Source organism: Oncorhynchus mykiss, chromosome 8 (genome assembly GCF_013265735.2).
Source record: "Oncorhynchus mykiss isolate Arlee chromosome 8, USDA_OmykA_1.1, whole genome shotgun sequence".
NCBI lineage: Eukaryota > Metazoa > Chordata > Actinopteri > Salmoniformes > Salmonidae > Oncorhynchus > Oncorhynchus mykiss.
In genome coordinates, this window is record NC_048572.1 from 9,010,387 (window position 1) to 9,022,727 (window position 12,341).

The 12,341-nt window shown below is 43.1% G+C and overlaps 1 protein-coding gene across 4 annotated transcripts in view; it reads right to left on the minus strand.

Moving 5' to 3' along the window:
- Positions 1 to 1,844: 1,844 nt before the first annotated feature.
- Positions 1,845 to 12,341, minus strand: part of cdc42bpb (CDC42 binding protein kinase beta (DMPK-like)) — a 113,005-nt gene continuing 102,508 nt past the window's right edge. For 2 of the 4 annotated variants that reach the window (XM_036984686.1, XM_036984685.1), the window contains 6 exons: positions 9,677 to 9,794; positions 9,052 to 9,169; positions 7,896 to 8,138; positions 5,249 to 5,357; positions 5,024 to 5,094; positions 1,845 to 3,642 (listed from right to left, as the gene is read on the minus strand). In XM_036984686.1, coding sequence (XP_036840581.1) covers positions 3,514 to 3,642; positions 5,024 to 5,094; positions 5,249 to 5,357; positions 7,896 to 8,138; positions 9,052 to 9,169; positions 9,677 to 9,794 — 788 coding nt within the window. In that variant the 3' untranslated portion in view covers positions 1,845 to 3,513. The remainder of the gene's footprint in view (positions 3,643 to 5,023; positions 5,095 to 5,248; positions 5,358 to 7,895; positions 8,139 to 9,051; positions 9,170 to 9,676; positions 9,795 to 12,341) is intronic. The other 2 variants (XM_036984689.1, XM_036984687.1) reach the window with 1 other exon arrangement.

A 12,341-nucleotide genomic window follows, 5' to 3' on the forward strand; every position in this document is an offset into this window, starting at 1 on the left:
GTCATGTGTACAGTCGTGGCCAAAAGTTTTGAGAAAGACTCAAATATTAGTTTTCACAAAGTCTGCTCCTCAGTTTGTATGATGGCAATTTGCATATACTCCAGAATGTTATGAAGAGTGATCAGATGAATTGCAATTAACTGCAAAGTCCCTCTTTGCCATGCAAATGAACTGAATCCCCAAAAAACATTTCTACTGCATTTCAGCCCTGCCACAAAAGGACCAGCTGACATCATGTCAATGATTCTCTTGTTAACAAAGGTGTGAGTGTTGACGAAGACAAGGCTAGAGATCACTCTGTCATGCTGATTGAGTTCGAATAACAGACTGGAAGCTTCAAAAGGAGGGTGGTGCTTGGAATCAGTGTTCTTCCTCTGTCAACCATGGTTACCTGCAAGGAAACATGTGCCGTCATCATTGCTTTGCATAAAAAGGGCTTCACAGGCAAGGATATTGCTGCCAGTAAGATTACACCTAAATCAACCATTTATCGGATCATCAAGAACTTCAAGGAGAGCGGTTCAATTGTTGTGAAGAAGGCTTCAGGGCGCCCAAGAAAGTCCAGCAAGCGCCAGGACCGTCTCCTAAAGTTGATTCAGCTGCAGGATCAGGGTACCACCAGTACAGAGCTTGCTCAGGAATGGCAGCAGGCAGGTGTGAGTGCATCTCCACACACAGTGAGGCGAATACTTTTGGAGGATGGCCTGGTGTCAAGAAGGGCAGCAAAGAAGCCACTTCTCTCCAGGAAAAACATCAGGGACAGACTGATTTTCTGCAAAAGGTACAGGGATTGGACTGCTGAGGACTGGGGTAAAGTCATTTTCTCTGATGAATCCCTTTTCCGATTGTTCGGAGAAGACAAGGTGAGCGCTACCATCGGCTGTGTCATGCCAACAGTAAAGCATCCTGAGACCATTCATGTGTGGGGTTGCTTCTCAGCCAAGGGAGTGGGCTCACTCACAATTTTTGCTAAGAACACAGCCATGAATAAAGAATGGTACCAACACATCCTCCGAGAGCAACCTCCCAACCATCCAGGAACAGTATGGTGACAAACAATGCCTTTTCCAGCATGATGGAGCACCTTGCCATAAGGCAAAAGAGATAACTCAGTGGCTCGGGGAACAAAACATCGATATTTTGGGTCCGTGGCCAGGAAACTCCCCAGACCTTTATCCCATTGAGAACTTGTGGACAAACATGAACCCAAAAAATTCTGACAAACTCCAAGCATTGATAATGCTAGAATGGGCTGCCACCAATCAGGATGTGGCCCAGAAGTTAATTGACAGCATGCCAGGGTGGATTGCAGAGGTCTTGAAAAAGGGTCAACACCGCAAATATTGACTCTTTGCATCAACTTCATGTAATTGTCAATAAAAGCCTTTGACACTTATGAAATGCTCGTAATTATACTTCAGTATTCCATAGTAACATCTGACAAAAATTTATAAAGGCAGCAGACTGTGAAAATTAATATTTGTCATTCTCAAAACTTTGATGCATTTAAAAAAAAGCATAAAAATGTGGAAAGAAGTCAAGGGGTCTGAATACTTTCCGAATGCACAAGTCATCAATTTCGGCATCAGGCTATAGCCTCTCCCTGCAAAATCGCACTATCAACAGAACTCTTGTTTTTCAATACCATTCCATTTTCCTAGCAAGGTTCTTGCATTCAATTCTTAACTTTGGACTAATATATATATATATATATCTCATTCTTTACTTTATGCATCACAAAAATAAACTCTACATTCATAGCATCAACATTGTGTGTTCTGAGCTGATAACAATTCATAAAATATCAATTAATACTGTATATAAAAACAACACAGAGACAAGAGAAGCACAACAGATACTCTTTTATTGTCTGTTCAAATGTTTGTTGCTAACAATTCAATAATTACAAAGATTCCAACTGGTGATTTTTATTTATTTTTTTAAGAGGGAAAAAAACAAAAAAAAAAGCAGTAGTGTTTCAAAGAGAGAAAAAAAATGTCCCGTCTTCGGAGAGCTGAACAGAAGTCCGGGAAGAATAAAGGAACGAGAACGATCACTGACACGAAATCAAAAGATGATATTCCTTGGACTAAAACATGTGCAAGTTTAATACAGTGTTTCGGGAAACCCCCCCCCCGATAGCCTGCAGGTTTAAAATCACTTCGGGAATTGATCTGAACGAGGTACTATAAAACAAAAAAATGGCACTGAAGGCACACTAGAGTGATTAAACTGGATATGCCACACATGCCTGTACTGTATCTCATACTTCTGTACAATGAAACATCCCACACTGGAGGAGAAAAACAACTATTCAGACACCCCCCTGTGGCGGTACGGCGCTATGACTGTACACCATCGCTAATGCTTCCCACTCTCATGATTGAACGATTTAAAATGCAAGGGCCTTGGCCAGGGGGGGGGGGGGGGGGGGGGGGGGTTCTCTCTATAGTGAGCAGGTCTTCACACACATACCTATTTATTTAAACATAGCACACGAAAGCAGCAGCAGCTCTGTGAAGGACTCTTATTAATAATCCTATGAGTAATGTGGTCCTTTTCGCTATGTTCAGATTCCCACCACTTAAAACCGCATATCGAGAAATTAAAGTCTCATGATTCCGTTTCCATTTCTTCTTCTATTTCTGGTTGCTATGGCGCCAACTATATACGTTTTTCTGGCAAAAGATCCAAGTTAAAAACAACGCATGTTACAAAGGCTGGCAGGAGATGTAAATGCTGTAAAATATGCCCACTAATTTAGCTTTACACTAAAAACCCCCTGCAGTCAGTTGAATTGAATGGCAGCTCGTCTCCTGGGAAGGTACAGCTCTCAAAATGGTCCGGGAACAGCTCAATAGGTTTACAACGCCAGTACAGAAGGGGCTGGGAAGTGTGTGTGTGTGGGGGGGGGGGGGGTTATGGTTCTTGAAAAAAGTCTGCCATTTCTTTCACCGTTCCGTTTAGTGTCCGCCAAGTACGAGCTCAACATATCCGTGTAAAATACTATACGCTTTAAAAACAACAGTTATTTCCCTCTAGTCTTTGTTTTCTTTTTTAAAACAAACTTATACCTGTGATTAGGACAGTTCATCATTAATGCTTTTTCTGTGAGTCCCCCCCCCCATCAGTAATCTCTGTTTTTAATTCAGCCCCATCTCACCTATATGTATTGATCATTTCACCTAAGTATTAATAACCTTAACTCATAGGAAACATTTATGGCCTGAAATGAAGAAAAACAAAAACAAAATCTATCTATACTGGCTGATTTTTTTTTTTTTTTAGCGTTAGCTTTAAATAACCATGTGCCCCTCACTTTTTTTTTTGGGAGGGTCTATGCTCGTCACACGCAGAAAAGGCTTCAGCGGTGGCATTTTGTCCACAAAGTCTGTTCTTGGCACTTTGCAGCGATACACAAGTTCTATGTCGAATGTAGGTGTTGAGTGATTAAGCACGCATTATGTGTGTGTGTGTGTGTGTGTGTAAGGTGTGTGTGTGTGGGTGGGGTCCTCAGCCGTCCAGGGTGTGCTCCAGGCCGTCCAGTGTTTGCTGGCTGCGGTGGGGGGAGTTGGGGCTGGGGGGGCTGCTGGGGTCGGAGCTGTTGGAGAGGGTGGAGTGCTTGGTGGAGTCGGAGTCCGGCTGAGGGAATACAGAGAGTGTTTTTATATATCAATGCTGCATTAAAGTTGAGTTGCTAATTGTTTGGCTCAACTTTTGGCTGGATGGTTCATATATATAATATATATATATATATATATAAGATAAAAATATGAATCTCAGTTTTTGCTCATCGGTGTCGAGAGGTGTATCCATTTCTATCAAACATTTTAGGCAATATTTCTGTCTATTTAGGGGACGTTTTGGATAAAGAGCACCCCTGAGGTAAAAGTTCCATTTAGCCTCTAACAATAAACAAATTTGAATTATTAATATTTGATTTGGCAATTACATTTTATTGCGAGAATTGGGGAGGGGGGGGCAGAAATGGAGTAAAGTGTGAGTGATTGAATGTGTGTGTACAATCAGTAAGGCTGGGACGATACCACTGTCATGATACTTGTTAGTAGTGTGGCAAGAACACAAAGCGGATTTAACTTCTTTAGGAAAACAGCCCTAATGTTGGAAACAAACATCATCATGTTGTCATCCAGTCACATTTATTTTCCAAACTATTTTACATACAGCAGGATTTTAAAAGGACCAAAGAGCTCTGTCTTCTTCGTGTTCTCATTTTTGTGAGGAAAAATGCTTTAGGTTTACCAGAGTTACTCCTATAATATCTAACAACATAATGCGTATCTTTCAACAAAAAAAAATCTGATATAAAATATACAAATTAGCCTCCTTCTTTCTGTATGGGTATAGCAGGTGATGTAGCCTACCTTAACAGAAAATGACTCAAGTAAAAGTTACCCAGTAAAATACAAAAAAAAGTCTACAAGTATTTGGTTTTAAATATACTTAAGTATCAAACTAAGCATTTGTGTTTAGTGAGTCCTCCAGTTTAGAGGCAGTAGATGACCAGGGATGTTCTCTTGATAAGTGCGTGAATGACAATTTTTCTGTCAAAATGTAACGAGTACTTTTGGGTGTCAGGGAAAATGTGTGGAGTAAAAAATAACATTATTTTCTTTAGGAATGTAGTGAAGTAAAAGTTGTCAAAACTATAAATAGTAAAGTACAGATACCCCAAAAAACAACTTAAGTAAAAAATACTTTAAAGTACTTTAAACAACTGCCATTTTGAGAATTTGATTCTCCCTGACTGTTTAGTTTTTATTTTGGTGACTGTTAGTTCTTAAAGATTATCTTATTTTAAACTACATATTTTATATCTAGTTTTAGTCATTCAAGTTTACACAGGAAACGTTTTACCATTCCGATTAATTTTTGTCAAAAAAAGTGGAAGATGTAGGGGAAACACCGGGACATTTCTCAAATATCCGATAAATGTAAAATGTTCCTGGTCACTTTCCTAACGGAAACCCTGGTGTGTGCGCGCTGTGTTGGGGGTCTTTACCTCTCTCTCAAAGTCCCCGTCTGGGTCGGAGATGTTCCGAGACGATCCTGCTCCTCCAAAGTCTGCACCTCCTTCAACACACACAGAGACACACACACACAGAGCATTAGTATCAATGACAAAGAGAGAGAATGGATTTACTAAAGTGTGTTTGTTGAAATGTGTGCAGTGTGTGTTGTAACCAGTGTTCACAATGCAGAAGGTGTGTGCTCGGGGTCCTCTCACCAGAGGCCGTGCGGGTGATGTGGGTCATGCTCCTCTGTTGCCGGGAGATACTGGAGAGTGGGCGGGGCTTGTCCTTGGCCGGGTCATCCTGAGAAGAATGCATCACACTCTGTACCCCCACGCAGTCGCCAAGACATACATACATACACACACAGTAAGACAAAAACACATATGTGACTATATGGGTGGAACAGGTTTGTGTTCATTAGGACACACAACGGAAAACATTTGTAAAATTTTTGCAATGAAAATGAGCGTTTCTTATTGGACAAGTCCCAGTTTGGACATCGTCATTTCATTGAGTTTAATTTCATTGGTTGCCTAATGAACACCACCCCAGGTACATGATTGGACACGATCAAGACATTTAGATGGATGCTTATGCACACACATGAAACCAACAGCCTTGTACACGCTCATACGCACAGTAATAAACTCCACAGCAAATCACTCGTTTGACTGAAACAAGTCACACTCACGCTGGTATGTTTTTGCAAAATTCAATGGGAGGAAATAGTCATGGAGACTAAATCTCTACATGACTTTTGGTGGGCGTCTACTAATAGAACAAACCTTCTAGGGAGCTTTTCCAATTTGCTGTGCCCCATTTTTAAATAGCTCTCTCTCTCTCCATTGAAACCTATGGGAAGCTTATCAAGCGTGTTGCCCTGTTTTAACATGACAAATAAGCAGAGATCACACAAAGCATAACCACACTGCAAGCCAGTACAGAAAAACACACTCACTATGACGTCAGCCGAAATAAAACCACCCCCAGCTTCCCGAAAAACTCACTGCACTCGAGAAAATTGAAAGAGGAACCGTGAGGAAGTATGGGAAGGAGAGAAAAGGGGGGGGGGGGGGGGCAGGGAGGCTGGAAATATGACCGATCCCAAGTCGACCCAAGCACCTGCTCCCTATTCATTGGTGGAGATGGAAGAGTAAAGGTTAAATACAGACACCTCCAGTATTATTGGCACCCTTGATAAATATGAGCAAAAAATACTATAACATTTATACAAATACTGAGCTATATTGTATGCAAATGTTTGGGGCGGGCGGGGGGGTTGTTTTATACAATTGCTTAGAGTTTTAACAAGTCATTATTTTCTCCAGAAGAATAGCACTGTTTCTAATACTTTTTGCACCTTCTCCTTGCTAGGATAATGGCACCTAGCCTCTCATGAGTGTTTTGAGATTAGAGAACACATCGGGAGGGATCTTAGACCATTCCTCTGTCCAGATAATTGATTTCCTTTGGTCTGATCTGACTGCCCTCTTCAATTCAAACCACCGGTTTTGAATGGGGTTCAACTCCGGAAAACTGACATGGCCATTGCAACATTTGTATTTCGTGGTCAATTAACCATTTCATTGTCTTTCTGGAAGATCTACAGTTCATTGACTTTTCCCACATTTTGTTATGTTACAGCTGTACTAGAATGGATTCATTTTTCCCCTCATCAATCTACACACAATTACCCATAAAGACAAAACAAAAACAGATTTTTTGATTTCTTTGCCAATTTATATATTTTTTAAACCTGAAAATATTGCATTTACATAAGACTTCAGACCCTTTACTCAGTACTTTGTTGAAGCACCTTTGGCAGCGATTACAGCCTTGAGTCTTCTTGGGTATGATGTTACAAGCTTGGCACACCTGTATTTGGGAAGTTTCTCCCATTCTTCTCTGCAGATCCTCTCAAGCTCAGTCAGGTTGGATGGGGAGTGTCGCTGCACAGCTATTTTCAGGTCTCTCCAGAGATGTTTGATTGGGTTCAAGTCCAGGCTCTGTCTGGGCCACTGAAGGACATTCAGAGACGTGTCCCGAGGTCACTCCAGTGTTGTCTTGGTGAACCTTCGCCCCAGTCTGAGATCCTGAGCGCCCTGGAGCAGGTTTACATCAAGGATCTCTCTGTCCTTTGCCCCGTTCATCTTTGCCTCGATCCTGACTAGTCTCCCATTCCCTGCCGCTGAAAAACACAGCATGATGCTTCCACCACCATGATTCACCGTAGGGATGGTGCCAGGTTTCCTCCAGATGTGACGCTTAGCATTCAGGCCAAAGAGTTCAATCTTGGTTCATCAGACCAGAGAATCCTGTTTCTCATGGTCTGAAAGTCTTTAGCAGGATGTCATGTGCCTTTTACCGGGGAGTGGCTTCCATCTGGCCACTCTACCATAAAGGCCTGATTGGTGGAGTGCTGGTAATAGACATCTCAAGGATGATCAATGAAAACAGGATGCAACTGAGCTCAATTTCGAGTCTCATAGCAAAGGGTCTGAATACATGAAAATAATGTATGTACAGTAGTAGTACCCCAGACCTCCAGGCTCAGATTTAACAACCAGTACCCAAGACCTCCAGGCTCAGATTTAACAACCAGTACCCCAGACCTCCAGGCTCAGATTTAACAACCAGTACCCCAGACCTCCAGGCTCGGATTTAACAACCAGTACCCCAGACCTCCAGGCTCAGATTTAACAACCAGTACCCCAGGAATAGAGGCTAGATCACTAGGAGACAAGGGCTACTGCGGGTGTCGATTTGGGATTGTGCAAAAGAGGTGGTGGTGGTGTCAAAAGGAAGAGAGTGGGGGAAGGAGGGGGAGAGGAAGGAGGGGAAGCATCAGGTCAGGCCTACCCTTCCTAGGGAGGAGGTGGAGGGAGAGGAGGAGGAGGAGGATGAGAGCTGGGGCATGCTGCAGTGCTGCAGCGAGGAGGTGGAAGAAGAGGTGGCGGAGGAAGAGGCGGGCTCTTTCTGCAGGTACAGGCCGGCCGACACGAGGCTCATGTGATAGACGTGCTCAAAGTTGCTCGGTGGGGAGATCAGGGCGTGGTGGCGGGAGGATGAGGGGGAGGGGGTGGTGGCGGCGCTCTCGCTCTGCTGCCGGGCGGGGAGGGAGGGGGGGGTGAGAGAAGGAAAGAGAGCGGAAACAAAGGACACGAACAAGACACAGATGGAAAAAAAAGAGGGAGGGGAGGAGAAAGTGAAAGAGGGCGTGAGGGAGGAACTACAGGGTCATTCTCAGAAAAGAGTAGGAAGAGGGGCAGAGGTGGTAAATAGGTAGAGAAAGGTGACATCTAGAAGGTAGGATAGCAGTGCTATTCTGTGGAGTTAGGATGGTAGGATAGCAGTGCTATTCTGTGGAGTTAGGATGGTAGGGTAGCAGTGCTATTCTGTGGAGTTAGGATGGTAGGATAGCAGTGCTATTCTGTGGAGTTGGTAGTGGGAGCTGCTAGTGTCAGAAAATGCAAGGAGACACCATTTTGGCTCCAGCGGGTGTCTTGCGATCGTTAAAAAACAGCTGTTATGACTCCTGCTTTGTTACGTTTTAAGGGGCGGCCATTTTATCACCCGCAATTTCAGGAAGGTTAACACAGGGTGGACATTTTGATTCCTGCGATATCAGTTAGGTTATTTGCAGTAGCTGTCCTGGGTACAGCAAATGTCAGTTAACTTGCAATAGACAGCCACTTTGGCTGCTACAATATCAGTCAGGTTATCATGGGGTTGGGAACCCATTTTGCTTCCTGCAATGTCAGTTGGGTTATGACAGAGATGGAAAGAGGTGCTATCTTTGTATCTGTGCCATTATGGCGTCTGTGACAGCATGGGCAGCGCCATTAAGGCTATCTCCATTTTAAAGTACATTTTCTTCTCCTTTTGAAGTTTGAAAATGTGCCTCAATGACAATGTCCATGCTAAAATGGGTTATATCCAAGTTGAGTCCTTTAACTATCTCCTATGGGTTATGTATACAGTATGAGGCAGCCATTTTGGCACCAGCTGTGCTTACCAGAGGCAAATCCATGAGGACCTGCATGCCGTCGCCAGGGCCCATGTGTGCCACGTGGTTAAAGTTGATTGGGTTGGAGATCAACTTGGACCTCAGCTCAGGGTCCCTCAGCATCTCTCTGTCAACACAACACACATGGTTACAATGGTCAGTGTGTATTACTGTGAAGAGTTACATTCGAGTCATTTTTTGCAACATCTTATTCAGAGCAACTTTGGGTTAAGTGCCTTGCTCAAGGGCACATTGACAGATTCTTCACCTAGTCGGCCCGGGGATTCGAACCCTCCGACCTTTCGGTTACTGGCCCAACCACTAGGCTACCTGCCGCCTGAAGTTGTACTGGGTGAGTGTACTACAATGGTAGTAAACAGACTAACTTCTGATTTAAGTCAGACGTATAGTTCTAGTGTTGTCACCTCCACTGGCGCTGGAGTCTGATGGAGTGGTGCCCCCCTGGCGACAGGGGTTCAGGCCTCGACTCAGACTCCCTTATCTAAACCCCCATATTCTGTCTCCCCTCGCTACATTACTGCCGTACAGTCCAAAAGTCAAGAAAAGTATGAAAGGGGATTGTGTGTGTGTGTGGGGGGGGGGGGGGGGGGGGGGGGGGGGGGGGGGAGGTTACCTCCTCTGCTGCAGTCTCTCCTCTTCCGGGACCTTGAAGAGGAACTTCCTCTTGCTGCGCGTTCTCACCATCAGCTTCTTACTGTTGTCAGATGTCTCAGGGATGGCCAGGTCACCTTCTGCAGGACGGACAGAGAGAGAGACATTTGAGATATAGGTAAGTGTATTGGGGTACATATATTTTAGAGAGTATATAGCGATATACACTACCGTTCCAAAGTCTGGGGTCACTTAGAAATGTCCTTGTTTTCCATGAAAACATACATGAAATTAATTGCAAAAATGAATAGAAAATATAGTCAAGACGTTGACATGGTTATAAATAATGATTTGTAATTGAAATAATAATTTTGTCATTCAAACTTTTCTTTTGTCAAAAAAATCCTCCATTTGCAGCAATTACAGCCTTGCAGACCTTTGGCATTCTAGTTGTCAATTTGTTGAGGTAATCTGAAGAGATTTCACCCCATGCTTCCTGAAGCACCTCCCACAAGTTGGATTGGCTTGATGGGCACATCTACGTACCATACGGTCAAGCTGCTCCCACAACAGCTCAATAGGGTTAAGATCCGGTGACTGTGCTGGTCACTCCATTATAGACAGAATACCAGCTTACTGCTTCTTCCCTAAGTAGTTCTTACATAGTTTGGTGCTGTGCTTTGGGTCATTGTTCTGTTGTAGGAGGAAATTGGCTCCGATTAGGCGCCGTCCACAGGGTATGGCGTTACAAAATGGAGTGATAGCCTTCCTTCAAGATCCCTTTAACCCTGTACAAATCTCCCACTTTACCACCACCAAAGCACCCCCAGACCAACACATTGCCTCCACCATGCTTGACAGATGGCGTCAAGCACTCCTCCAGCATCTTTTCTGCGTCTCACAAATGTTATTTTTTGTGATGTGAACATCTCAAACTTAGATTAATCTGTCCATAACACTTTTCGCCAATCTTCCTCTGCCTAGAAGGCCAGTATCCCGGAGTCGTCTCTTCACTGTTGACGTTGAGACTGGACAGAGGAACTCTGCCTAGAAGGCCAGTATCCCGGAGTCGTCTCTTCACTGTTGACGTTGAGACTGGACAGAGGAACTCTGCCTAGAAGTCCAGTATCCCGGAGTCGTCTCTTCACTGTTAACGTTGAGACTGGACAGAGGAACTCTGCCTAGAAGTCCAGTATCCCGGAGTAGTCTCTTCACTGTTGACGTTGAGACTGGTGTTGAGACTGGGTACTATTTAATGAAGCTGCCAGATGAGGACTTGTGAGATGTCTGTCTAGTTTGAGAAACTCTCTAATGTACTTGTCCTCTTGCTCAGTTGTGCACCAGGGCCTCCCACTCTCTCTATTCTGTTTAGAGCCAGTTTGCAATGTTCTGTGAAGGGAGTAGTACACAGCGTTGTACGAGATCTTCAGTTTCTTGGCAATTTCTCACATGGAATAGCCTTCATTTCTAACATGGAATAGCCTTCATTTCTAACATGGAATTGCCTTAAATTCTCAGAACAAGAATAGACTGACGAGTTTCAGAAGAAAGTTATTTGTTTCTGGCCATTTTGAGCCTTTAATCGAACCCACAAATGCCGATGTTCCAGATACTCAGCTATTCTAAAGAAGGCCAGCTTTATTGCTTCTTTAATCAGAACAACAGTTTTCAGCTGTGCTAACATAAATGAAAAAGGGTTTTCTAATGATCAATTAGCCTTTTAAAATGATAAACTTGGATTAGCTAACACAACGTGCCATTGGAACACAGGAGTGATGGTTGCTGATAATGGCCCTCTGTACTCCTATGTAGATATTCCATTAAACAATCATCTGTTTCCAGCTACAACAGTCATTTACAACATTAACAATGTCTACACTGTATTTCTGATCAATTTGATGTTATTTTAACGAACAAAAAATGTGCTTTTCTTTCAAAAACAAGGACATTTCTAAGTGACCCCAAACTTTTGAACGGTAGTGTATGTGGTGAGTATATTGTGGTATTGGTGAGTGTATTGGGGTATATGTAGTCAGTATATTGTGGTATAGGTGAGTGTATTGGGGTATATGTAGTCAGTATATTGTGGTATAGGTGAGTGTATTGGGGTATATGTAGTCAGTATATTGTGGTATAGGTGAGTGTATTGGGGTATATGTAGTCAGTATATTGTGGTATAGGTGAGTGTATTGGGGTATATGCAGTCAGTATATTGTGGTATAGGTGAGTGTATTGGGGTATATGTAGTCAGTATATTGTGGTATAGGTGAGTGTATTGGGGTATATGTAGTCAGTATATTGTGGTATAGGTGAGTGTATTGGGGTATATGTAGTCAGTATATTGTGGTATTGGTGAGTGTATTGGGGTATATGTAGTCAGTATGTTGTGGTATAGGTGAGTGTATTGGGGTATATGTAGTCAGTATATTGTGGTATAGGTGAGTGTATTGGGGTATATGTAGTCAGTATATTGTGGTATAGGTGAGTGTATTGGGGTATATGCAGTCAGTATATTGTGGTATTGGTGAGTGTATAGGGGTATATGTAGTCAGTATATTGTGGTATAGGTGAGTGTATTGGGGTATATGTAGTCAGTATATTGTGGTATAGGTGAGTGTATTGGGGTATATGTAGTCAGTATATTGTGGTATAGGTGAGTGTATTGGGGTATATGTAGTCAGTATATT